This window comes from Oncorhynchus mykiss, chromosome 6 (genome assembly GCF_013265735.2).
Source record: "Oncorhynchus mykiss isolate Arlee chromosome 6, USDA_OmykA_1.1, whole genome shotgun sequence".
Taxonomy (NCBI): domain Eukaryota; kingdom Metazoa; phylum Chordata; class Actinopteri; order Salmoniformes; family Salmonidae; genus Oncorhynchus; species Oncorhynchus mykiss.
Window position 1 is genome coordinate 97,630,948 of NC_048570.1, and position 26,647 is coordinate 97,657,594.

The following is a 26,647-nucleotide window of genomic DNA, read 5'->3' on the forward strand; positions in this document are numbered from 1 at the left end:
ATATTAACTGAAGTCTGGACACTGACTGTAGTCTATTATAATAGTAACTGAAGTCTGGACACTGACTGCAGTCTATAATAATATTAACTGAAGTCTGGACACTGACTGTAGTCTATTATAATATTAACTGAAGTCTGGACACTGACTGTAGTCTATTATAATATTAACTGAAGTCTGGACACTGACTGTAGTCTATTATAATAGTAACTGAAGTCTGGACACTGACTGTAGTCTATTATAATATTAACTGAAGTCTGGACACTGACTGTAGGTCTCATGTAGTCTATTATAATATTAACTGAAGTCTGGACACTGACTGTAGTCTATTATAATAGTAACTGAAGTCTGGACACTGACTGTAGTCTATTATAATATTAACTGAAGTCTGGACACTGACTGTAGGTCTCATGTAGTCTATTATAATATTAACTGAAGTCTGGACACTGACTGTAGTCTATTATAATAGTAACTGAAGTCTGGACACTGACTGTAGTCTATTATAATATTAACTGAAGTCTGGACACTGACTGTAGGTCTCATGTAGTCTATTATAATAGTAACTGAAGTCTGGACACTGACTGTAGTCTATTATAATAGTAACTGAAGTCTGGACACTGACTGTAGTCTATTATAATATTAACTGAAGTCTGGACACTGACTGTAGTCTATTATAATAGTAACTGAAGTCTGGACACTGACTGTAGTCTATTATAATATTAACTGAAGTCTGGACACTGACTGTAGGTCTCATGTAGTCTATTATAATATTAACTGAAGTCTGGACACTGACTGTAGTCTATTATAATATTAACTGAAGTCTGGACACTGACTGTAGGTCTCATGTAGTCTATTATAATATTAACTGAAGTCTGGACACTGACTGTAGGTCTCATGTAGTCTATTATAATAGTAACTGAAGTCTGGACACTGACTGTAGTCTATTATAATAGTAACTGAAGTCTGGACACTGACTGTAGTCTATTATAATAGTAACTGAAGTCTGGACACTGACTGTAGGTCTCATGTAGTCTATTATAATAGTAACTGAAGTCTGGACACTGACTGTAGTCTATTATAATAGTAACTGAAGTCTGGACACTGACTGTAGGTCTCATGTAGTCTATTATAATAGTAACTGAAGTCTGGACACTGACTGTAGTCTATTATAATAGTAACTGAAGTCTGGACACTGACTGTAGGTCTCATGTAGTCTATTATAATAGTAACTGAAGTCTGGACACTGACTGTAGGTCTCATGTAGTCTATTATAATAGTAATTGAAGTCTGGACACTGACTGTAGTCTATTATAATATTAACTGAAGTCTGGACACTGACTGTAGGTCTCATGTAGTCTATTATAATAGTAACTGAAGTCTGGACACTGACTGTAGGTCTCATGTAGTCTATTATAATAGTAACTGAAGTCTGGACACTGACTGTAGGTCTCATGTAGTCTATTATAATAGTAACTGAAGTCTGGACACTGACTGTAGTCTATTATAATAGTAACTGAAGTCTGGACACTGACTGTAGTCTATTATAATAGTAACTGAAGTCTGGACACTGACTGTAGGTCTCATGTAGTCTATTATAATATTAACTGAAGTCTGGACACTGACTGTAGTCTATTATAATATTAACTGAAGTCTGGACACTGACTGTAGTCTATTATAATAGTAACTGAAGTCTGGACACTGACTGTAGTCTATTATAATATTAACTGAAGTCTGGACACTGACTGTAGTCTATTATAATAGTAACTGAAGTCTGGACACTGACTGCAGTCTATAATAATATTAACTGAAGTCTGGACACTGACTGTAGTCTATTATAATATTAACTGAAGTCTGGACACTGACTGTAGGTCTCATGTAGTCTATTATAATATTAACTGAAGTCTGGACACTGACTGTAGTCTATTATAATAGTAACTGAAGTCTGGACACTGACTGTAGTCTATTATAATATTAACTGAAGTCTGGACACTGGCTGTAGTCTATTATAATATTAACTGAAGTCTGGACACTGACTGTAAGTCTCATGTAGTCTATTATAATATTAACTGAAGTCTGGACACTGACTGTAGTCTATTATAATATTAACTGAAGTCTGGACACTGACTGTAGGTCTCATGTAGTCTATTATAATATTAACTGAAGTCTGGACACTGACTGTAGTCTATTATAATAGTAACTGAAGTCTGGACACTGACTGTATTCTATTATAATAGTAACTGAAGTCTGGACACTGACTGTAGTCTATTATAATATTAACTGAAGTCTGGACACTGACTGTAGTCTATTATAATAGTAACTGAAGTCTGGACACTGACTGTAGTCTATTATAATAGTAACTGAAGTCTGGACACTGACTGTAGTCTATTATAATATTAACTGAAGTCTGGACACTGACTGTAGTCTATTATAATAGTAACTGAAGTCTGGACACTGACTGCAGTCTATAATAATATTAACTGAAGTCTGGACACTGACTGTAGTCTATTATAATATTAACTGAAGTCTGGACACTGACTGTAGTCTATTATAATATTAACTGAAGTCTGGACACTGACTGTAGTCTATTATAATATTAACTGAAGTCTGGACACTGACTGTAGTCTATTATAACAGTAACTGAAGTATGGACACTGACTGTAGTCTATTATAATATTAACTGAAGTCTGGACACTGACTGTAGTCTATTATAATATTAACTGAAGTCTGGACACTGACTGTAGTCTATTATAATATTAACTGAAGTCTGGACACTGACTGTAGTCTATTATAATAGTAACTGAAGTCTGGACACTGACTGTAGTCTATTATAATATTAACTGAAGTCTGGACACTGGCTGTAGTCTATTATAATATTAACTGAAGTCTGGACACTGACTGTAAGTCTCATGTAGTCTATTATAATATTAACTGAAGTCTGGACACTGACTGTAGTCTATTATAATATTAACTGAAGTCTGGACACTGACTGTAGGTCTCATGTAGTCTATTATAATATTAACTGAAGTCTGGACACTGACTGTAGTCTATTATAATAGTAACTGAAGTCTGGACACTGACTGTATTCTATTATAATAGTAACTGAAGTCTGGACACTGACTGTAGTCTATTATAATATTAACTGAAGTCTGGACACTGACTGTAGTCTATTATAATAGTAACTGAAGTCTGGACACTGACTGTAGTCTATTATAATAGTAACTGAAGTCTGGACACTGACTGTAGTCTATTATAATATTAACTGAAGTCTGGACACTGACTGTAGTCTATTATAATAGTAACTGAAGTCTGGACACTGACTGCAGTCTATAATAATATTAACTGAAGTCTGGACACTGACTGTAGTCTATTATAATATTAACTGAAGTCTGGACACTGACTGTAGTCTATTATAATATTAACTGAAGTCTGGACACTGACTGTAGTCTATTATAATATTAACTGAAGTCTGGACACTGACTGTAGTCTATTATAATAGTAACTGAAGTATGGACACTGACTGTAGTCTATTATAATATTAACTGAAGTCTGGACACTGACTGTAGGTCATATGTAGTTTATTATAATTGTAACTGAAGTATGGACACTGACTGTAGTCTATTATAATAGTAACTGAAGTATGGACACTGACTGTAGTCTATTATAATAGTAACTGAAGTCTGGACACTGACTGTAGGTCTCATGTAGTCTATTATAATAGTAACTGAAGTCTGGACACTGACTGTAGTCTATTACAATAGTAACTGAAGTCTGGACACTGACTGTAGTCTATTATAATATTAACTGAAGTCTGGACACTGACTGTAGTCTATTATAATAGTAACTGAAGTCTGGACACTGACTGTAGTCTATTATAATATTAACTGAAGTCTGGACACTGGCTGTAGTCTATTATAATATTAACTGAAGTCTGGACACTGACTGTAAGTCTCATGTAGTCTATTATAATATTAACTGAAGTCTGGACACTGACTGTAGTCTATTATAATATTAACTGAAGTCTGGACACTGACTGTAGGTCTCATGTAGTCTATTATAATAGTAACTGAAGTCTGGACACTGACTGTAGGTCTCATGTAGTCTATTATAATAGTAACTGAAGTCTGGACACTGACTGTAGTCTATTATAATAGTAACTGAAGTCTGGACACTGACTGTAGGTCTCATGTAGTCTATTATAATAGTAACTGAAGTCTGGACACTGACTGTAGTCTATTATAATAGTAACTGAAGTCTGGACACTGACTGTAGTCTATTATAATAGTAACTGAAGTCTGGACACTGACTGTAGGTCTCATGTAGTCTATTATAATATTAACTGAAGTCTGGACACTGACTGTAGTCTATTATAATATTAACTGAAGTCTGGACACTGACTGTAGTCTATTATAATAGTAACTGAAGTCTGGACACTGACTGTAGTCTATTATAATATTAACTGAAGTCTGGACACTGACTGTAGTCTATTATAATAGTAACTGAAGTCTGGACACTGACTGCAGTCTATAATAATATTAACTGAAGTCTGGACACTGACTGTAGTCTATTATAATATTAACTGAAGTCTGGACACTGACTGTAGGTCTCATGTAGTCTATTATAATATTAACTGAAGTCTGGACACTGACTGTAGTCTATTATAATAGTAACTGAAGTCTGGACACTGACTGTAGTCTATTATAATATTAACTGAAGTCTGGACACTGGCTGTAGTCTATTATAATATTAACTGAAGTCTGGACACTGACTGTAAGTCTCATGTAGTCTATTATAATATTAACTGAAGTCTGGACACTGACTGTAGTCTATTATAATATTAACTGAAGTCTGGACACTGACTGTAGGTCTCATGTAGTCTATTATAATATTAACTGAAGTCTGGACACTGACTGTAGTCTATTATAATAGTAACTGAAGTCTGGACACTGACTGTATTCTATTATAATAGTAACTGAAGTCTGGACACTGACTGTAGTCTATTATAATATTAACTGAAGTCTGGACACTGACTGTAGTCTATTATAATAGTAACTGAAGTCTGGACACTGACTGTAGTCTATTATAATAGTAACTGAAGTCTGGACACTGACTGTAGTCTATTATAATATTAACTGAAGTCTGGACACTGACTGTAGTCTATTATAATAGTAACTGAAGTCTGGACACTGACTGCAGTCTATAATAATATTAACTGAAGTCTGGACACTGACTGTAGTCTATTATAATATTAACTGAAGTCTGGACACTGACTGTAGTCTATTATAATATTAACTGAAGTCTGGACACTGACTGTAGTCTATTATAATATTAACTGAAGTCTGGACACTGACTGTAGTCTATTATAACAGTAACTGAAGTATGGACACTGACTGTAGTCTATTATAATATTAACTGAAGTCTGGACACTGACTGTAGTCTATTATAATATTAACTGAAGTCTGGACACTGACTGTAGTCTATTATAATATTAACTGAAGTCTGGACACTGACTGTAGTCTATTATAATAGTAACTGAAGTCTGGACACTGACTGTAGTCTATTATAATATTAACTGAAGTCTGGACACTGGCTGTAGTCTATTATAATATTAACTGAAGTCTGGACACTGACTGTAAGTCTCATGTAGTCTATTATAATATTAACTGAAGTCTGGACACTGACTGTAGTCTATTATAATATTAACTGAAGTCTGGACACTGACTGTAGGTCTCATGTAGTCTATTATAATATTAACTGAAGTCTGGACACTGACTGTAGTCTATTATAATAGTAACTGAAGTCTGGACACTGACTGTATTCTATTATAATAGTAACTGAAGTCTGGACACTGACTGTAGTCTATTATAATATTAACTGAAGTCTGGACACTGACTGTAGTCTATTATAATAGTAACTGAAGTCTGGACACTGACTGTAGTCTATTATAATAGTAACTGAAGTCTGGACACTGACTGTAGTCTATTATAATATTAACTGAAGTCTGGACACTGACTGTAGTCTATTATAATAGTAACTGAAGTCTGGACACTGACTGCAGTCTATAATAATATTAACTGAAGTCTGGACACTGACTGTAGTCTATTATAATATTAACTGAAGTCTGGACACTGACTGTAGTCTATTATAATATTAACTGAAGTCTGGACACTGACTGTAGTCTATTATAATATTAACTGAAGTCTGGACACTGACTGTAGTCTATTATAATAGTAACTGAAGTATGGACACTGACTGTAGTCTATTATAATATTAACTGAAGTCTGGACACTGACTGTAGGTCATATGTAGTTTATTATAATTGTAACTGAAGTATGGACACTGACTGTAGTCTATTATAATAGTAACTGAAGTATGGACACTGACTGTAGTCTATTATAATAGTAACTGAAGTCTGGACACTGACTGTAGGTCTCATGTAGTCTATTATAATAGTAACTGAAGTCTGGACACTGACTGTAGTCTATTACAATAGTAACTGAAGTCTGGACACTGACTGTAGTCTATTATAATATTAACTGAAGTCTGGACACTGACTGTAGTCTATTATAATAGTAACTGAAGTCTGGACACTGACTGTAGTCTATTATAATATTAACTGAAGTCTGGACACTGGCTGTAGTCTATTATAATATTAACTGAAGTCTGGACACTGACTGTAAGTCTCATGTAGTCTATTATAATATTAACTGAAGTCTGGACACTGACTGTAGTCTATTATAATATTAACTGAAGTCTGGACACTGACTGTAGGTCTCATGTAGTCTATTATAATAGTAACTGAAGTCTGGGCACTGACTGTAGTCTATTATAATAGTAACTGAAGTCTGGACACTGACTGTAGTCTATTATAATAGTAACTGAAGTCTGGACACTGACTGCAGTCTATAATAATATTAACTGAAGTCTGGACACTGACTGTAGTCTATTATAATAGTAACTGAAGTCTGGACACTGACTGTAGTCTATTATAATAGTAACTGAAGTCTGGACACTGACTGTAGTCTATTATAATAGTAACTGAAGTCTGGACACTGACTGTAGTCTATTATAATAGTAACTGAAGTCTGGACACTGACTAGTCTATTATAATAGTAACTGAAGTCTGGACACTGACTGTAGTCTATTATAATAGTAACTGAAGTCTGGACACTGACTGTAGTCTATTATAATATTAACTGAAGTCTGGACACTGACTGTAGTCTATTATAATAGTAACTGAAGTCTGGACACTGACTGTAGTCTATTATAATATTAACTGAAGTCTGGACACTGACTGTAGTCTATTATAATATTAACTGAAGTCTGGACACTGACTGTAGTCTATTTTAATAGTAACTGAAGTCTGGACACTGACTGTAGTCTATTATAATAGTAACTGAAGTCTGGACACTGACTGTAGTCTATTATAATAGTAACTGAAGTCTGGACACTGACTGTAGTCTATAATAGTAACTGAAGTCTGGACACTGACTGTAGTCTATTATAATATTAACTGAAGTCTGGACACTGACTGTAGTCTATTATAATATTAACTGAAGTCTGGACACTGACTGTAGGTCTCATGTAGTCTATTATAATATTAACTGAAGTCTGGACACTGACTGTAGTCTATTATAATAGTAACTGAAGTCTGGACACTGACTGTATTCTATTATAATAGTAACTGAAGTCTGGACACTGACTGTAGTCTATTATAATATTAACTGAAGTCTGGACACTGACTGTAGTCTATTATAATAGTAACTGAAGTCTGGACACTGACTGTAGTCTATTATAATAGTAACTGAAGTCTGGACACTGACTGTAGTCTATTATAATATTAACTGAAGTCTGGACACTGACTGTAGTCTATTATAATAGTAACTGAAGTCTGGACACTGACTGCAGTCTATAATAATATTAACTGAAGTCTGGACACTGACTGTAGTCTATTATAATATTAACTGAAGTCTGGACACTGACTGTAGTCTATTATAATATTAACTGAAGTCTGGACACTGACTGTAGTCTATTATAATAGTAACTGAAGTCTGGACACTGACTGTAGTCTATTATAATATTAACTGAAGTCTGGACACTGACTGTAGGTCTCATGTAGTCTATTATAATATTAACTGAAGTCTGGACACTGACTGTAGTCTATTATAATAGTAACTGAAGTCTGGACACTGACTGTAGTCTATTATAATATTAACTGAAGTCTGGACACTGACTGTAGGTCTCATGTAGTCTATTATAATATTAACTGAAGTCTGGACACTGACTGTAGTCTATTATAATAGTAACTGAAGTCTGGACACTGACTGTAGTCTATTATAATATTAACTGAAGTCTGGACACTGACTGTAGGTCTCATGTAGTCTATTATAATAGTAACTGAAGTCTGGACACTGACTGTAGTCTATTATAATAGTAACTGAAGTCTGGACACTGACTGTAGTCTATTATAATATTAACTGAAGTCTGGACACTGACTGTAGTCTATTATAATAGTAACTGAAGTCTGGACACTGACTGTAGTCTATTATAATATTAACTGAAGTCTGGACACTGACTGTAGGTCTCATGTAGTCTATTATAATATTAACTGAAGTCTGGACACTGACTGTAGTCTATTATAATATTAACTGAAGTCTGGACACTGACTGTAGGTCTCATGTAGTCTATTATAATATTAACTGAAGTCTGGACACTGACTTTAGGTCTCATGTAGTCTATTATAATAGTAACTGAAGTCTGGACACTGACTGTAGTCTATTATAATAGTAACTGAAGTCTGGACACTGACTGTAGTCTATTATAATAGTAACTGAAGTCTGGACACTGACTGTAGGTCTCATGTAGTCTATTATAATAGTAACTGAAGTCTGGACACTGACTGTAGTCTATTATAATAGTAACTGAAGTCTGGACACTGACTGTAGGTCTCATGTAGTCTATTATAATAGTAACTGAAGTCTGGACACTGACTGTAGTCTATTATAATAGTAACTGAAGTCTGGACACTGACTGTAGGTCTCATGTAGTCTATTATAATAGTAACTGAAGTCTGGACACTGACTGTAGGTCTCATGTAGTCTATTATAATAGTAATTGAAGTCTGGACACTGACTGTAGTCTATTATAATATTAACTGAAGTCTGGACACTGACTGTAGGTCTCATGTAGTCTATTATAATAGTAACTGAAGTCTGGACACTGACTGTAGGTCTCATGTAGTCTATTATAATAGTAACTGAAGTCTGGACACTGACTGTAGGTCTCATGTAGTCTATTATAATAGTAACTGAAGTCTGGACACTGACTGTAGTCTATTATAATAGTAACTGAAGTCTGGACACTGACTGTAGTCTATTATAATAGTAACTGAAGTCTGGACACTGACTGTAGGTCTCATGTAGTCTATTATAATATTAACTGAAGTCTGGACACTGACTGTAGTCTATTATAATATTAACTGAAGTCTGGACACTGACTGTAGTCTATTATAATAGTAACTGAAGTCTGGACACTGACTGTAGTCTATTATAATATTAACTGAAGTCTGGACACTGACTGTAGTCTATTATAATAGTAACTGAAGTCTGGACACTGACTGCAGTCTATAATAATATTAACTGAAGTCTGGACACTGACTGTAGTCTATTATAATATTAACTGAAGTCTGGACACTGACTGTAGGTCTCATGTAGTCTATTATAATATTAACTGAAGTCTGGACACTGACTGTAGTCTATTATAATAGTAACTGAAGTCTGGACACTGACTGTAGTCTATTATAATATTAACTGAAGTCTGGACACTGGCTGTAGTCTATTATAATATTAACTGAAGTCTGGACACTGACTGTAAGTCTCATGTAGTCTATTATAATATTAACTGAAGTCTGGACACTGACTGTAGTCTATTATAATATTAACTGAAGTCTGGACACTGACTGTAGGTCTCATGTAGTCTATTATAATATTAACTGAAGTCTGGACACTGACTGTAGTCTATTATAATAGTAACTGAAGTCTGGACACTGACTGTATTCTATTATAATAGTAACTGAAGTCTGGACACTGACTGTAGTCTATTATAATATTAACTGAAGTCTGGACACTGACTGTAGTCTATTATAATAGTAACTGAAGTCTGGACACTGACTGTAGTCTATTATAATAGTAACTGAAGTCTGGACACTGACTGTAGTCTATTATAATATTAACTGAAGTCTGGACACTGACTGTAGTCTATTATAATAGTAACTGAAGTCTGGACACTGACTGCAGTCTATAATAATATTAACTGAAGTCTGGACACTGACTGTAGTCTATTATAATATTAACTGAAGTCTGGACACTGACTGTAGTCTATTATAATATTAACTGAAGTCTGGACACTGACTGTAGTCTATTATAATATTAACTGAAGTCTGGACACTGACTGTAGTCTATTATAACAGTAACTGAAGTATGGACACTGACTGTAGTCTATTATAATATTAACTGAAGTCTGGACACTGACTGTAGTCTATTATAATATTAACTGAAGTCTGGACACTGACTGTAGTCTATTATAATATTAACTGAAGTCTGGACACTGACTGTAGTCTATTATAATAGTAACTGAAGTCTGGACACTGACTGTAGTCTATTATAATATTAACTGAAGTCTGGACACTGGCTGTAGTCTATTATAATATTAACTGAAGTCTGGACACTGACTGTAAGTCTCATGTAGTCTATTATAATATTAACTGAAGTCTGGACACTGACTGTAGTCTATTATAATATTAACTGAAGTCTGGACACTGACTGTAGGTCTCATGTAGTCTATTATAATATTAACTGAAGTCTGGACACTGACTGTAGTCTATTATAATAGTAACTGAAGTCTGGACACTGACTGTATTCTATTATAATAGTAACTGAAGTCTGGACACTGACTGTAGTCTATTATAATATTAACTGAAGTCTGGACACTGACTGTAGTCTATTATAATAGTAACTGAAGTCTGGACACTGACTGTAGTCTATTATAATAGTAACTGAAGTCTGGACACTGACTGTAGTCTATTATAATATTAACTGAAGTCTGGACACTGACTGTAGTCTATTATAATAGTAACTGAAGTCTGGACACTGACTGCAGTCTATAATAATATTAACTGAAGTCTGGACACTGACTGTAGTCTATTATAATATTAACTGAAGTCTGGACACTGACTGTAGTCTATTATAATATTAACTGAAGTCTGGACACTGACTGTAGTCTATTATAATATTAACTGAAGTCTGGACACTGACTGTAGTCTATTATAATAGTAACTGAAGTATGGACACTGACTGTAGTCTATTATAATATTAACTGAAGTCTGGACACTGACTGTAGGTCATATGTAGTTTATTATAATTGTAACTGAAGTATGGACACTGACTGTAGTCTATTATAATAGTAACTGAAGTATGGACACTGACTGTAGTCTATTATAATAGTAACTGAAGTCTGGACACTGACTGTAGGTCTCATGTAGTCTATTATAATAGTAACTGAAGTCTGGACACTGACTGTAGTCTATTACAATAGTAACTGAAGTCTGGACACTGACTGTAGTCTATTATAATATTAACTGAAGTCTGGACACTGACTGTAGTCTATTATAATAGTAACTGAAGTCTGGACACTGACTGTAGTCTATTATAATATTAACTGAAGTCTGGACACTGGCTGTAGTCTATTATAATATTAACTGAAGTCTGGACACTGACTGTAAGTCTCATGTAGTCTATTATAATATTAACTGAAGTCTGGACACTGACTGTAGTCTATTATAATATTAACTGAAGTCTGGACACTGACTGTAGGTCTCATGTAGTCTATTATAATAGTAACTGAAGTCTGGGCACTGACTGTAGTCTATTATAATAGTAACTGAAGTCTGGACACTGACTGTATTCTATTATAATAGTAACTGAAGTCTGGACACTGACTGTAGTCTATTATAATATCAACTGAAGTCTGGACACTGACTGTAGTCTATTATAATAGTAACTGAAGTCTGGACACTGACTGTAGTCTATTATAATAGTAACTGAAGTCTGGACACTGACTGTAGTCTATTATAATATTAACTGAAGTCTGGACACTGACTGTAGTCTATTATAATAGTAACTGAAGTCTGGACACTGACTGCAGTCTATAATAATATTAACTGAAGTCTGGACACTGACTGTAGTCTATTATAATATTAACTGAAGTCTGGACACTGACTGTAGTCTATTATAATATTAACTGAAGTCTGGACACTGACTGTAGTCTATTATAATATTAACTGAAGTCTGGACACTGACTGTAGGTCTCATGTAGTCTATTATAATATTAACTGAAGTCTGGACACTGACTGTAGTCTATTATAATATTAATTGAAGTCTGGACACTGACTGTAGGTCTCATGTAGTCTATTATAATATTAACTGAAGTCTGGACACTGACTGTAGGTCTCATGTAGTCTATTATAATATGAACTGAAGTCTGGACACTGACTGTAGGTCTCATGTAGTCTATTATAATATTAACTGAAGTCTGGACACTGACTGTAGTCTATTATAATAGTAACTGAAGTCTGGACACTGACTGTAGTCTATTATAATATTAACTGAAGTCTGGACACTGACTGTAGGTCTCATGTAGTCTATTATAATATTAACTGAAGTCTGGACACTGACTGTAGTCTATTATAATAGTAACTGAAGTCTGGACACTGACTGTATTCTATTATAATAGTAACTGAAGTCTGGACACTGACTGTAGTCTATTATAATATTAACTGAAGTCTGGACACTGACTGTAGTCTATTATAATAGTAACTGAAGTCTGGACACTGACTGTAGTCTATTATAATAGTAACTGAAGTCTGGACACTGACTGTAGTCTATTATAATATTAACTGAAGTCTGGACACTGACTGTAGTCTATTATAATAGTAACTGAAGTCTGGACACTGACTGCAGTCTATAATAATATTAACTGAAGTCTGGACACTGACTGTAGTCTATTATAATATTAACTGAAGTCTGGACACTGACTGTAGTCTATTATAATATTAACTGAAGTCTGGACACTGACTGTAGTCTATTATAATATTAACTGAAGTCTGGACACTGACTGTAGTCTATTATAACAGTAACTGAAGTATGGACACTGACTGTAGTCTATTATAATATTAACTGAAGTCTGGACACTGACTGTAGTCTATTATAATATTAACTGAAGTCTGGACACTGACTGTAGTCTATTATAATATTAACTGAAGTCTGGACACTGACTGTAGTCTATTATAATAGTAACTGAAGTCTGGACACTGACTGTAGTCTATTATAATATTAACTGAAGTCTGGACACTGGCTGTAGTCTATTATAATATTAACTGAAGTCTGGACACTGACTGTAAGTCTCATGTAGTCTATTATAATATTAACTGAAGTCTGGACACTGACTGTAGTCTATTATAATATTAACTGAAGTCTGGACACTGACTGTAGGTCTCATGTAGTCTATTATAATATTAACTGAAGTCTGGACACTGACTGTAGTCTATTATAATAGTAACTGAAGTCTGGACACTGACTGTATTCTATTATAATAGTAACTGAAGTCTGGACACTGACTGTAGTCTATTATAATATTAACTGAAGTCTGGACACTGACTGTAGTCTATTATAATAGTAACTGAAGTCTGGACACTGACTGTAGTCTATTATAATAGTAACTGAAGTCTGGACACTGACTGTAGTCTATTATAATATTAACTGAAGTCTGGACACTGACTGTAGTCTATTATAATAGTAACTGAAGTCTGGACACTGACTGCAGTCTATAATAATATTAACTGAAGTCTGGACACTGACTGTAGTCTATTATAATATTAACTGAAGTCTGGACACTGACTGTAGTCTATTATAATATTAACTGAAGTCTGGACACTGACTGTAGTCTATTATAATATTAACTGAAGTCTGGACACTGACTGTAGTCTATTATAATAGTAACTGAAGTATGGACACTGACTGTAGTCTATTATAATATTAACTGAAGTCTGGACACTGACTGTAGGTCATATGTAGTTTATTATAATTGTAACTGAAGTATGGACACTGACTGTAGTCTATTATAATAGTAACTGAAGTATGGACACTGACTGTAGTCTATTATAATAGTAACTGAAGTCTGGACACTGACTGTAGGTCTCATGTAGTCTATTATAATAGTAACTGAAGTCTGGACACTGACTGTAGTCTATTACAATAGTAACTGAAGTCTGGACACTGACTGTAGTCTATTATAATATTAACTGAAGTCTGGACACTGACTGTAGTCTATTATAATAGTAACTGAAGTCTGGACACTGACTGTAGTCTATTATAATATTAACTGAAGTCTGGACACTGGCTGTAGTCTATTATAATATTAACTGAAGTCTGGACACTGACTGTAAGTCTCATGTAGTCTATTATAATATTAACTGAAGTCTGGACACTGACTGTAGTCTATTATAATATTAACTGAAGTCTGGACACTGACTGTAGGTCTCATGTAGTCTATTATAATAGTAACTGAAGTCTGGGCACTGACTGTAGTCTATTATAATAGTAACTGAAGTCTGGACACTGACTGTATTCTATTATAATAGTAACTGAAGTCTGGACACTGACTGTAGTCTATTATAATATCAACTGAAGTCTGGACACTGACTGTAGTCTATTATAATAGTAACTGAAGTCTGGACACTGACTGTAGTCTATTATAATAGTAACTGAAGTCTGGACACTGACTGTAGTCTATTATAATATTAACTGAAGTCTGGACACTGACTGTAGTCTATTATAATAGTAACTGAAGTCTGGACACTGACTGCAGTCTATAATAATATTAACTGAAGTCTGGACACTGACTGTAGTCTATTATAATATTAACTGAAGTCTGGACACTGACTGTAGTCTATTATAATATTAACTGAAGTCTGGACACTGACTGTAGTCTATTATAATATTAACTGAAGTCTGGACACTGACTGTAGGTCTCATGTAGTCTATTATAATATTAACTGAAGTCTGGACACTGACTGTAGTCTATTATAATATTAATTGAAGTCTGGACACTGACTGTAGGTCTCATGTAGTCTATTATAATATTAACTGAAGTCTGGACACTGACTGTAGGTCTCATGTAGTCTATTATAATATTAACTGAAGTCTGGACACTGACTGTAGGTCTCATGTAGTCTATTATAATATTAACTGAAGTCTGGACACTGACTGTAGTCTATTATAATAGTAACTGAAGTCTGGACACTGACTGTAGTCTATTATAATATTAACTGAAGTCTGGACACTGACTGTAGTCTATTATAATATTAACTGAAGTCTGGACACTGACTGTAGTCTATTATAATAGTAACTGAAGTCTGGACACTGACTGTAGTCTATTATAATATTAACTGAAGTCTGGACACTGACTGTAGTCTATTATAATATTAACTGAAGTCTGGACACTGACTGTAGTCTATTATAATATTAACTGAAGTCTGGACACTGACTGTAGGACTCATGTAGTCTATTATAATATTAACTGAAGTCTGGACACTGACTGTAGTCTATTATAATAGTAACTGAAGTCTGGACACTGACTGTAGGTCTCATGTAGTCTATTATAATATTAAATGAAGTCTGGACACTGACTGTAGTCTATTATAATAGTAACTGAAGTCTGGACACTGACTGCAGGACTCATGTAGTCTATTATAATAGTAACTGAAGTCTGGACACTGACTGTAGGTCTCATGTAGTCTATTATAATAGTAACTGAAGTCTGGACACTGACTGTAGTCTATTATAATATTAACTGAAGTCTGGACACTGACTGTAGTCTATTATAATATTAACTGAAGTCTGGACACTGACTGTAGTCTATTATAATAGTAACTGAAGTCTGGACACTGACTGTAGTCTATTATAATATTAACTGAAGTCTGGACACTGACTGTAGTCTATTAAAATATTAACTGAAGTCTGGACACTGACTGTAGTCTATTATAATTTTAACTGAAGTCTGGACACTGACTGTAGTCTATTATAATATTAACTGAAGTCTGGACACTGACTGTAGGTCTCATGTAGTCTATTATAATATTAACTGAAGTCTGGACACTGACTGTAGGTCTCATGTAGTCTATTATAATATTAACTGTTGTCTGGACACTGACTGTAGGTCTCATGTAGTCTATTATAATATTAACTGAAGTCTGGACACTGACTGTAGTCTATTATAATAGTAACTGAAGTCTGGACACTGACTGTAGTCTATTATAATAGTAACTGAAGTCTGGACACTGACTGTAGGTCTCATGTAGTCTATTATAATATTAACTGAAGTCTGGACACTGACTGTAGTCTATTATAATAGTAACTGAAGTCTGGACACTGACTGTAGTCTATTATAATATTAACTGAAGTCTGGACACTGACTGTAGTCTATTATAATATTAACTGAAGTCTGGACACTGACTGTAGTCTATTATAATAGTAACTGAGGTCTGGACACTGACTGCAGGACTCATGTAGTCTATTATAATAGCAACTGAAGTCTGGACACTGACTGTAGGTCTCATGTAGTCTATTATAATAGTAACTGAAGTCTGGACACTGACTGTAGTCTATTATAATATTAACTGAAGTCATGACACTGACTGTAGTCTATTATAATAGTAACTGAAGTCTGGACACTGACTGTAGTCTATTATAATAGTAACTGAAGTCTGGACACTGACTGTAGTCTATTATAATATTAACTGAAGTCTGGACACTGACTGTAGTCTATTATAATATTAACTGAAGTCTGGACACTGACTGTAGTCTATTATAATAGTAACTGAAGTCTGGACACTGACTGTAGTCTATTATAATTAACTGAAGTCTGGACACTGACTGTAGTCTATTATAATATTAACTGAAGTCTGGACACTGACTGTAGTCTATTATAATATTAACTGAAGTCTGGACACTGACTGTAGGTCTCATGTAGTCTATTATAATATTAACTGAAGTCTGGACACTGACTGTAGGTCTCATGTAGTCTATTATAATATTAACTGTTGTCTGGACACTGACTGTAGGTCTCATGTAGTCTATTATAATATTAACTGAAGTCTGGACACTGACTGTAGTCTATTATAATAGTAACTGAAGTCTGGACACTGACTGTAGTCTATTATAATAGTAACTGAGGTCTGGACACTGACTGCAGGACTCATGTAGTCTATTATAATAGCAACTGAAGTCTGGACACTGACTGTAGGTCTCATGTAGTCTATTATAATAGTAACTGAAGTCTGGACACTGACTGTAGTCTATTATAATATTAACTGAAGTCTGGACACTGACTGTAGTCTATTATAATATTAACTGAAGTCTGGACACTGACTGTAGTCTATTATAATATGCACTGAAGTCTGGACACTGACTGTAGTCTATTATAATAGTAACTGAAGTCTGGACACTGACTGTAGTCTATTATAATATTAACTGAAGTCTGGACACTGACTGTAGTCTATTATAATATTAACTGAAGTCTGGACACTGACTGTAGTCTATTATAATAGTAACTGAAGTCTGGACACTGACTGTAGTCTATTATAATAGTAACTGAAGTCTGGACACTGACTGTAGTCTATTATAATAGTAACTGAAGTCTGGACACTGACTGTAGTCTATTATAATAGTAACTGAAGTCTGGACACTGACTGTAGGTCTCATGTAGTCTATTATAATAGTAACTGAAGTCTGGACACTGACTGTAGGTCTCATGTAGTCTATTATAATATTAACTGAAGTCTGGACACTGACTGTAGTCTATTATAATAGTAACTGAAGTCTGGACACTGACTGTAGTCTATTATAATAGTAACTGAAGTCTGGACACTGACTGTAGTCTATTATAATAGTAACTGAAGTCTGGACACTGACTGTAGTCTATTATAATAGTAACTGAAGTCTGGACACTGACTGTAGTCTATTATAATAGTAACTGAAGTCTGGACACTGACTGTAGTCTATTATAATAGTAACTGAAGTCTGGACACTGACTAGTCTATTATAATAGTAACTGAAGTCTGGACACTGACTGTAGTCTATTATAATAGTAACTGAAGTCTGGACACTGACTGTAGTCTATTATAATATTAACTGAAGTCTGGACACTGACTGTAGTCTATTATAATAGTAACTGAAGTCTGGACACTGACTGTAGTCTATTATAATATTAACTGAAGTCTGGACACTGACTGTAGTCTATTATAATATTAACTGAAGTCTGGACACTGACTGTAGTCTATTTTAATAGTAACTGAAGTCTGGACACTGACTGTAGTCTATTATAATAGTAACTGAAGTCTGGACACTGACTGTAGTCTATTATAATAGTAACTGAAGTCTGGACACTGACTGTAGTCTATAATAGTAACTGAAGTCTGGACACTGACTGTAGTCTATTATAATATTAACTGAAGTCTGGACACTGACTGTAGTCTATTATAATATTAACTGAAGTCTGGACACTGACTGTAGGTCTCATGTAGTCTATTATAATATTAACTGAAGTCTGGACACTGACTGTAGTCTATTATAATAGTAACTGAAGTCTGGACACTGACTGTAGTCTATTATAATATTCACTGAAGTCTGGACACTGACTGTAGTCTATTATAATATTAACTGAAGTCTGGACACTGACTGTAGTCTATTATAATATTAACTGAAGTCTGGACACTGACTGTAGTCTATTATAATATTAACTGAAGTCTGGACACTGACTGTAGTCTATTATAATAGTAACTGAAGTCTGGACACTGACTGTAGTCTATTATAATATTAACTGAAGTCTGGACACTGACTGTAGTCTATTATAATAGTAACTGAAGTCTGGACACTGACTGTAGTCTATTATAATATTAACTGAAGTCTGGACACTGACTGTAGTCTATTATAATATTAACTGAAGTCTGGACACTGACTGTAGTCTATTATAATATTAACTGAAGTCTGGACACTGACAGTACGTCTCATGTAGTCTATTATAATATTAACTGAAGTCTGGACACTGACTGTAGTCTATTATAATATTAACTGAAGTCTGGACACTGACTGTAGTCTATTATAATAGTAACTGAAGTCTGGACACTGACTGTAGTCTATTATAATAGTAACTGAAGTCTGGACACTGACTGTAGGTCTCATGTAGTCTATTATAATAGTAACTGAAGTCTGGACACTGACTGTAGTCTATTATAATAGTAACTGAAGTCTGGACACTGACTGTAGGTCTCATGTAGTCTATTATAATATTAACTGAAGTCTGGACACTGACTGTAGTCTATTATAATATTAACTGAAGTCTGGACACTGACTGTAGGTCTCATGTAGTCTATTATAATATTAACTGAAGTCTGGACACTGACTGTAGTCTATTATAATAGTAACTGAAGTCTGGACACTGACTGTAGTCTATTATAATAGTAACTGAAGTCTGGACACTGACTGTAGGTCTCATGTAGTCTATTATAATATTAACTGAAGTCTGGACACTGACTGTAGTCTATTATAATAGTAACTGAAGTCTGGACACTGACTGTAGGTCTCATGTAGTCTATTATAATAGTAACTGAAGTCTGGACACTGACTGTAGTTTATTATAATATTAACTGAAGTCTGGACACTGACTGTAGGTCTCATGTAGTCTATTATAATATTAACTGAAGTCTGGACACTGACTGTAGGTCTCATGTAGTCTATTATAATATTAACTGAAGTCTGGACACTGACTGTAGTCTATTATAATATTAACTGAAGTCTGGACACTGACTGTAGTCTATTATAATATTAACTGAAGTCTGGACACTGACTGCAGGATGTAGATTACAATAATATTAACTCCTGCAGAACTAGGCATTAAAATTATAGACCAAAAGTACATTTTATCTCGGGAACCAGAATGGAGAAATATAATGTATTTCTTTCGGCAGGTTGGATCATTTTCAAAGCTTTTCATATTCTTTTAAACCTGTCAAACTGAAATCTCCCTGGTCCACAAATTTTCTCTCTCCATGTGAGAGAGAAGCAGAAATGGACGAGAGAACTTTACCCGATGTCAGCTAGATCGTCCATGATGCGTCGATCGTTCTATTGATTTATGACATCATTCTGCCGATCGGGGTTTTATCGAGCGTTCCGGAGGAACGTCAGCTTAACGGCAGAAGAGAAGCTGCACGTATCTCATTATAGACACGTTGACTAACAAACAGCCATCCACCAAAATGACAGAAATTATAAGCAGAAACATGAGACGTAGCAGCTATTCCCTCACCCTCCCTGTCGCTCAGCCGCCCAATGAACAACGAGCCCAGGTAGCTTACATCAGCCTGTCAGCCAATCAGATGAAAACATCATGACATGGTTGTGTTTATGCCACATTAAAAATGTTTTAAAACATTTTAAAAGTGAAACAACGTATCTTCACTATCCATATAAATCCTCATTAACTTAAAACGGATTCTGTATGTAATTCTATGATCAGACCTATGATCATATAGAGAGAGGTCCCCACACCGGGAAGACATGACATCTACTCTCACCTCTTTGTGTACAGGAACACACCAGGCCCCTCCCCATAAACACTGGGTGTGTACAGGAACACACCAGGCCCCTCCCCATAAACACTGGGTGTGTACAGGAACACACCAGGCCCCTCCCCATAAACACTGGGTGTGTACAGGAACACACCAGGCCCCTCCCCATAAACACTGGGTGTGTACAGGAACACACCAGGCCCCTCCCCATAAACACTAGGTGTGTACAGGAACACACCAGGCCCCTCCCCATAAACACTGAGTGTGTACAGGAACACACCAGGCCCCTCCCCATAAACACTGGGTGTGTACAGGAACACACCAGGCCCCTCCCCATAAACACTGGGTGTGTACAGGAACACACCAGGCCCCTCCCATTAAACACTGGGTGTGTACAGGAACACACCAGGCCCCTCCCCATAAACACTGGGTGTGTACAGGAACACACCAGGCCCCTCCCCATAAACACTGGGTGTGTACAGGAATGTGTCACATGTGTGCAGGCTTTTTGTTCCAGCCAAGCGCTAATACATCAAACCCAGTCAGCGCTTGTTTTTCTGTTGACTCAACAGTCTTGGAGAGATCTTAGCCCCCAGGCTGACCTTGCTCGGCCTGATCCAACACACTGTCTATCTAGTGCTTGTTGTCCTACATTGATAATCATATTGACATGCATAATCAAGATGTGATTTATCTGTGTATTGATCCAGTGATATCAGAACATGGGGAGGGGCCTGGTGGGTTCCTGTACACACTCAGTGTTTATGGGGAGGGGCCTGGTGTGTTCCTGTACACACTCAGTGTTTATGGGGAGGGGCCTGGTGTGTTCCTGTACACACTCAGTGTTTTTTCCTGTGGCGCCATGAGCTGAGTGTGAATGGGAGGGATTTACATTACTAATCTCCTGTAACTCCTTCTTTGCTTCTTCCCTCTCTCCCTCATTCACCCCCCTCCTCTTTCACCCCCCTCTCTTTCTCTCCCTCATTCACCCCCCATCTTTCACCCCATCTCTCTCTCTCTCTCTCTCCCTCATTCACCCCCCCTCTTTCACCCCACCCTCTCTCTCTCTCCCTCATTCACCCCCTCTCTTTCACCCCCCCCTCTCTCCCTCATTCACCCCTCCTTTCACCCCCCCCTTCACCCCACCCTCTCTCTCTCTCCCTCATTCACTCCCCCCTCTTTCACCCCACCCTTTCTCTCTCTCCCTCATTCACCCCCCCCTCTCTCTCTCTCTCTCTCTTTCCCTCTCTCACCCCCCTCCTCTCTCTCTCTCTCTCGCTCTGTCTCTCTCTCTCGCTCTGTCTCTCTCTCGCTCTGTCTCTCTCTCTCTCTCGCTCTGTCTCTCTCTCTCTCTCGCTCTGTCTCTCTCGCTCTGTCTCTCTCTCTCTCTCTGTCTCTCTCTCTCTCTCGCTCTCTCTCTCTCTCGCTCTGTCTCTCTCTCTCTCTCTCTCTCGCTCTGTCTCTCTCTCTCGCTCTGTCTCTCTCTCTCGCTCTGTCTCTCTCTCTCTCTCTCTCTCTTTCCTCCAGGGTCTGACCATCAAGCCTCTAGTGAACTGGCTCAAAGTACCTCGTGCCACCAACCGCAAGCCCACCATCAACGAGGAGATACACGAGCGTGTGAGCGATTCAGTTTAATCTCATCATATGAATGTAGTTCCATTGAAATCAACTTCAATTTAGTTCATTTCAGTTCGATCTATGTTTCTGTCTTCGTCACTGACGACTCAACTACGTCAAGCTCATTCTTAAAGAGCGATGTGTCATATGACCACTCAGTCACTGTCACATGACCACTCAGTCACTGTCATATGACCACTCTGTCACTGTCACGTCACAGGAACAGCCGCTACGGTTCATCCTCATCCTTAAAGAGCGATGTGTCACATGACCACTCAGTCACTGTCACGTCACAGGAACAGCCGTTACGGCCTCAAAACTGAACGGAGACAGACTGACAGGAGGGACTCACAGATAGAGCCGCAGCACCTCAACTAACAAACACACACGCACACACACACACATGCACTCACGCACGCACACACACACACACACACACACACATGCACGCACACACACACGCACGCATGCACGCACACACACACGCACACACCTCACCCCTCCTCATCTGTAGTGAAATCTTAGCTACTCTGTAACACTGTGACAGATATGGGCCGACTCTCTCCTGTGACACTGTGTCCCATCCATTTAGGCTGGCTATCAGGCTGGCTGTTAAAGGCTAGCAGAGAGCAACTCCTGTTGACAGAGAGATAAAACCATATCAACATATATTGGGAAGATTGCCCTCTATTGCCCTGATAACTCTACGATCCAGAGAGAATAAATAATACCTTGGCATTACCCTGGACCTTCATCAGGTATATCATTACCCTGGACCTTCATCAGGTGTCATATCATTACCCTGGACCTTCATCAGGTATATCATTACCCTGGACCTTCATCAGGTATATCATTACCCTGGACCTTCATCAGGTTTATCATTACCCTGGACCTTCATCAGGTGTCATATCATTATCCTGGACCTTCATCAGGTGTCATATCATTACCCTGGACCTTCATCAGGTGTCATATCATTACCCTGGACCTTCATCAGGTGTCATATCATTACCCTGGACCTTCATCAGGTGTCATATCATTACCCTGGACCTTCATCAGGTGTCATATCATTACCCTGGACCTTCATCAGGTATATCATTACCCTGGACCTTCATCAGGTATATCATTACCCTGGACCTTCATCAGGTATATCATTACCCTGGACCTTCATCAGGTATATCATTACCCTGGACCTTCATCAGGTATATCATTACCCTGGACATTCATCAGGTTTATCATTACCCTGGACCTTCATCAGGTGTCATATCATTACCCTGGACCTTCATCAGGTATATCATTACCCTGGACCTTCATCAGGTGTCATATCATTACCCTGGACCTTCATCAGGTGTCATATCATTACCCTGGAACTTCATCAGGTATATCATTACCCTGGACCTTCATCAGGTGTCATATCATTACCCTGGACCTTCATCAGGTGTCATATCATTACCCTGGACCTTCATCAGGTGTCATATCATTACCCTGGACCTTCATCAGGTGTCATATCATTACCCTGGACCTTCATCAGGTATATCATTATCCTGGACCTTCATCAGGTGTCATCTCATTACCCTGGACCTTCATCAGGTATCATATCATTATCCTGGACCTTCATCAGGTGTCATATCATTACCCTGGACCTTCATCAGGTGTCATATCATTATCCTGGACCTTCATCAGGTGTCATATCATTATCCTGGACCTTCATCAGGTGTCATATCATTATCCTGGACCTTCATCAGGTGTCATATCATTACCCTGGACCTTCATCAGGTGTCATATCATTATCCTGGACCTTCATCAGGTGTCATATCATTATCCTGGACCTTCATCAGGTGTCATATCATTATCCTGGACCTTCATCAGGTGTCATATCATTATCCTGGACCTTCATCAGGTGTCATATCATTATCCTGGACCTTCATCAGGTGTGGTATCATATCATTATCCTGGACCTTCATCAGGTGTGGTATCATATCATGAATCACTGAATAAACTCTGTATACGGTCTCTCCCCAGGTCTCTGACCAGACTGTGTACGGTCTCTCCCCAGGTCTCTGACCAGACTGTGTACGGTCTCTCCCCAGGTCTCTGACCTGACTGTGTACGGTCTCTCCCCAGGTCCCTGACCTGACTGTGTACGGTCTCTCCCCAGGTCCCTGACCAGACTGTATAAACTATGTTAACCCAGACTGTGTACGGTCTATCCCCAGGCCTTTGACCTTTGACCTGACTGTGTACGGTCTCTCCCCAGGCCTTTGACCATTGTCTGACTGCAGTGGAAGACATCGCTGGACTCAACGGTTACCACCACTGGAGAGACAAGTCAGTAGCCCTTAGCTCTGAAGGCCAATGTTTAAACTGAAATATAATTTATTATTATTGAATATTATCCACGGGGACTCTAAAGGGTCAATCCTAACTTTCACTTCAGTTATATATTCACTGATGATGACTAAGTGGGATATATATTATATAACCTTTCCCTCTGTGGGCGTCTACATTCAGGTGGGATATATATTATATAACCTTTCCCTCTGTGGGCGTCTACATTCAGGGGGGATATATATTATATAACCTTTCCCTCTGTGGGCGTCTACATTCAGGTGGGATATATATTATATAACCTTTCCCTCTGTGGGCGTCTACATTCAGGTGGGATATATATTATATAACCTTTCCCTCTGTGGGCGTCTACATTCAGGTGGGATATATATTATATAACCTTTCCCTCTGTGGGCGTCTACATTCAGGTGGGATATATATTATATAACCTTTCCCTCTGTGGGCGTCTACATTCAGGGGGGATATATATTATATAACCTTTCCCTCTGTGGGCGTCTACATTCAGGTGGGATATATATTATATAACCTTTCCCTCTGTGGGCGTCTACATTCAGGTGGGATATATATTATATAACCTTTCCCTCTGTGGGCGTCTACATTCAGGTGGGATATATATTATCTAACCTTTCCCTCTGTGGGCGTCTACATTCAGGGGGGATATATATTATATAACCTTTCCCTCTGTGGGCGTCTACATTCAGGTGGGATATATATTATATAACCTTTCCCTCTGTGGGCGTCTACATTCAGGTGGGATATATATTATATAACCTTTCCCTCTGTGGGCGTCTACATTCAGGTGGGATATATATTATATAACCTTTCCCTCTGTGGGCGTCTACATTCAGGTGGGATATATATTATAGAACCTTTCCCTCTGTGGGCGTCTACATTCAGGTGGGATATATATTATATAACCTTTCCCTCTGTGGGCGTCTACATTCAGGTGGGATATATATTATATAACCTTTCCCTCTGTGGGCGTCTACATTCAGGTGGGATATATATTATATAACCTTTCCCTCTGTGGGCGTCTACATTCAGGTGGGATATATATTATATAACCTTTCCCTCTGTGGGCGTCTACATTCAGGTGGGATATATATTATCTAACCTTTCCCTCTGTGGGCGTCTACATTCAGGGGGGATATATATTATATAACCTTTCCCTCTGTGGGCGTCTACATTCAGGTGGGATATATATTATATAACCTTTCCCTCTGTGGGCGTCTACATTCAGGTGGGATATATATTATATAACCTTTCCCTCTGTGGGCGTCTACATTCAGGTGGGATATATATTATATAACCTTTCCCTCTGTGGGCGTCTACATTCAGGTGGGATATATATTATAGAACCTTTCCCTCTGTGGGCGTCTACATTCAGGTGGGATATATATTATAGAACCTTTCCCTCTGTGGGCGTCTACATTCAGGTGGGATATATATTATATAACCTTTCCCTCTGTGGGCGTCTACATTCAGGTGGGAGCAGTTTGACAAGAACTACCTGAGCAAGCTGCTGCTGCGGAAGTCTGTGTACCGGAAGAGCGAGCTGTGGGAGGTCTATCAGAAAATCAATATTAGAGACGCCATCAGTGTTATAGACCAGGTATGAGGGAGGGAGGGAGAGAGGGAGAGAGGGAGGGAGGGAGGGAGGGAGGGAGCTGTGGGTGGTCTATCAGAAAATCAATATTAGAGATGCCATCAGTGTTATAGACCGGGAGGGAGGGAGGGAGGGAGGGAGGGAGGGAGGGAGGGAGGGAGGGAGGGAGGGAGGGAGGGAGGGAGGGAGGGAGGGGAATGGGTGGCTCAGAGACACAACTGTTGCCATGATTTTGTCCAGTGCACAGTTGTGTTGTAAATGTCAACTACGACCACTAGATGGCACTGCTCCTCAACTCACGGCAGCATGGCAGTGATGCACCAACAATGAACACCTGAATGTGTAAAGTTTCCCCAAAGTAGAGGGAGAGAGACAGAATAGAGAAAGAGAGAGAATAGAGA

General features: G+C 37.4%; 1 protein-coding gene across 1 annotated transcript in view; it reads left to right on the forward strand.

Annotated features, from left to right (window-relative positions):
• LOC110513174 (sodium/hydrogen exchanger 5) overlaps positions 1-26,647 on the forward strand; it is a 133,758-nt gene that overhangs the window by 94,414 nt on the left and 12,697 nt on the right. Inside the window, 3 exon segments of the mRNA XM_036981685.1 lie at positions 22,205-22,294; positions 24,549-24,619; positions 26,126-26,252. Of these exon segments, the coding sequence (XP_036837580.1) occupies positions 22,205-22,294; positions 24,549-24,619; positions 26,126-26,252 (288 nt within the window).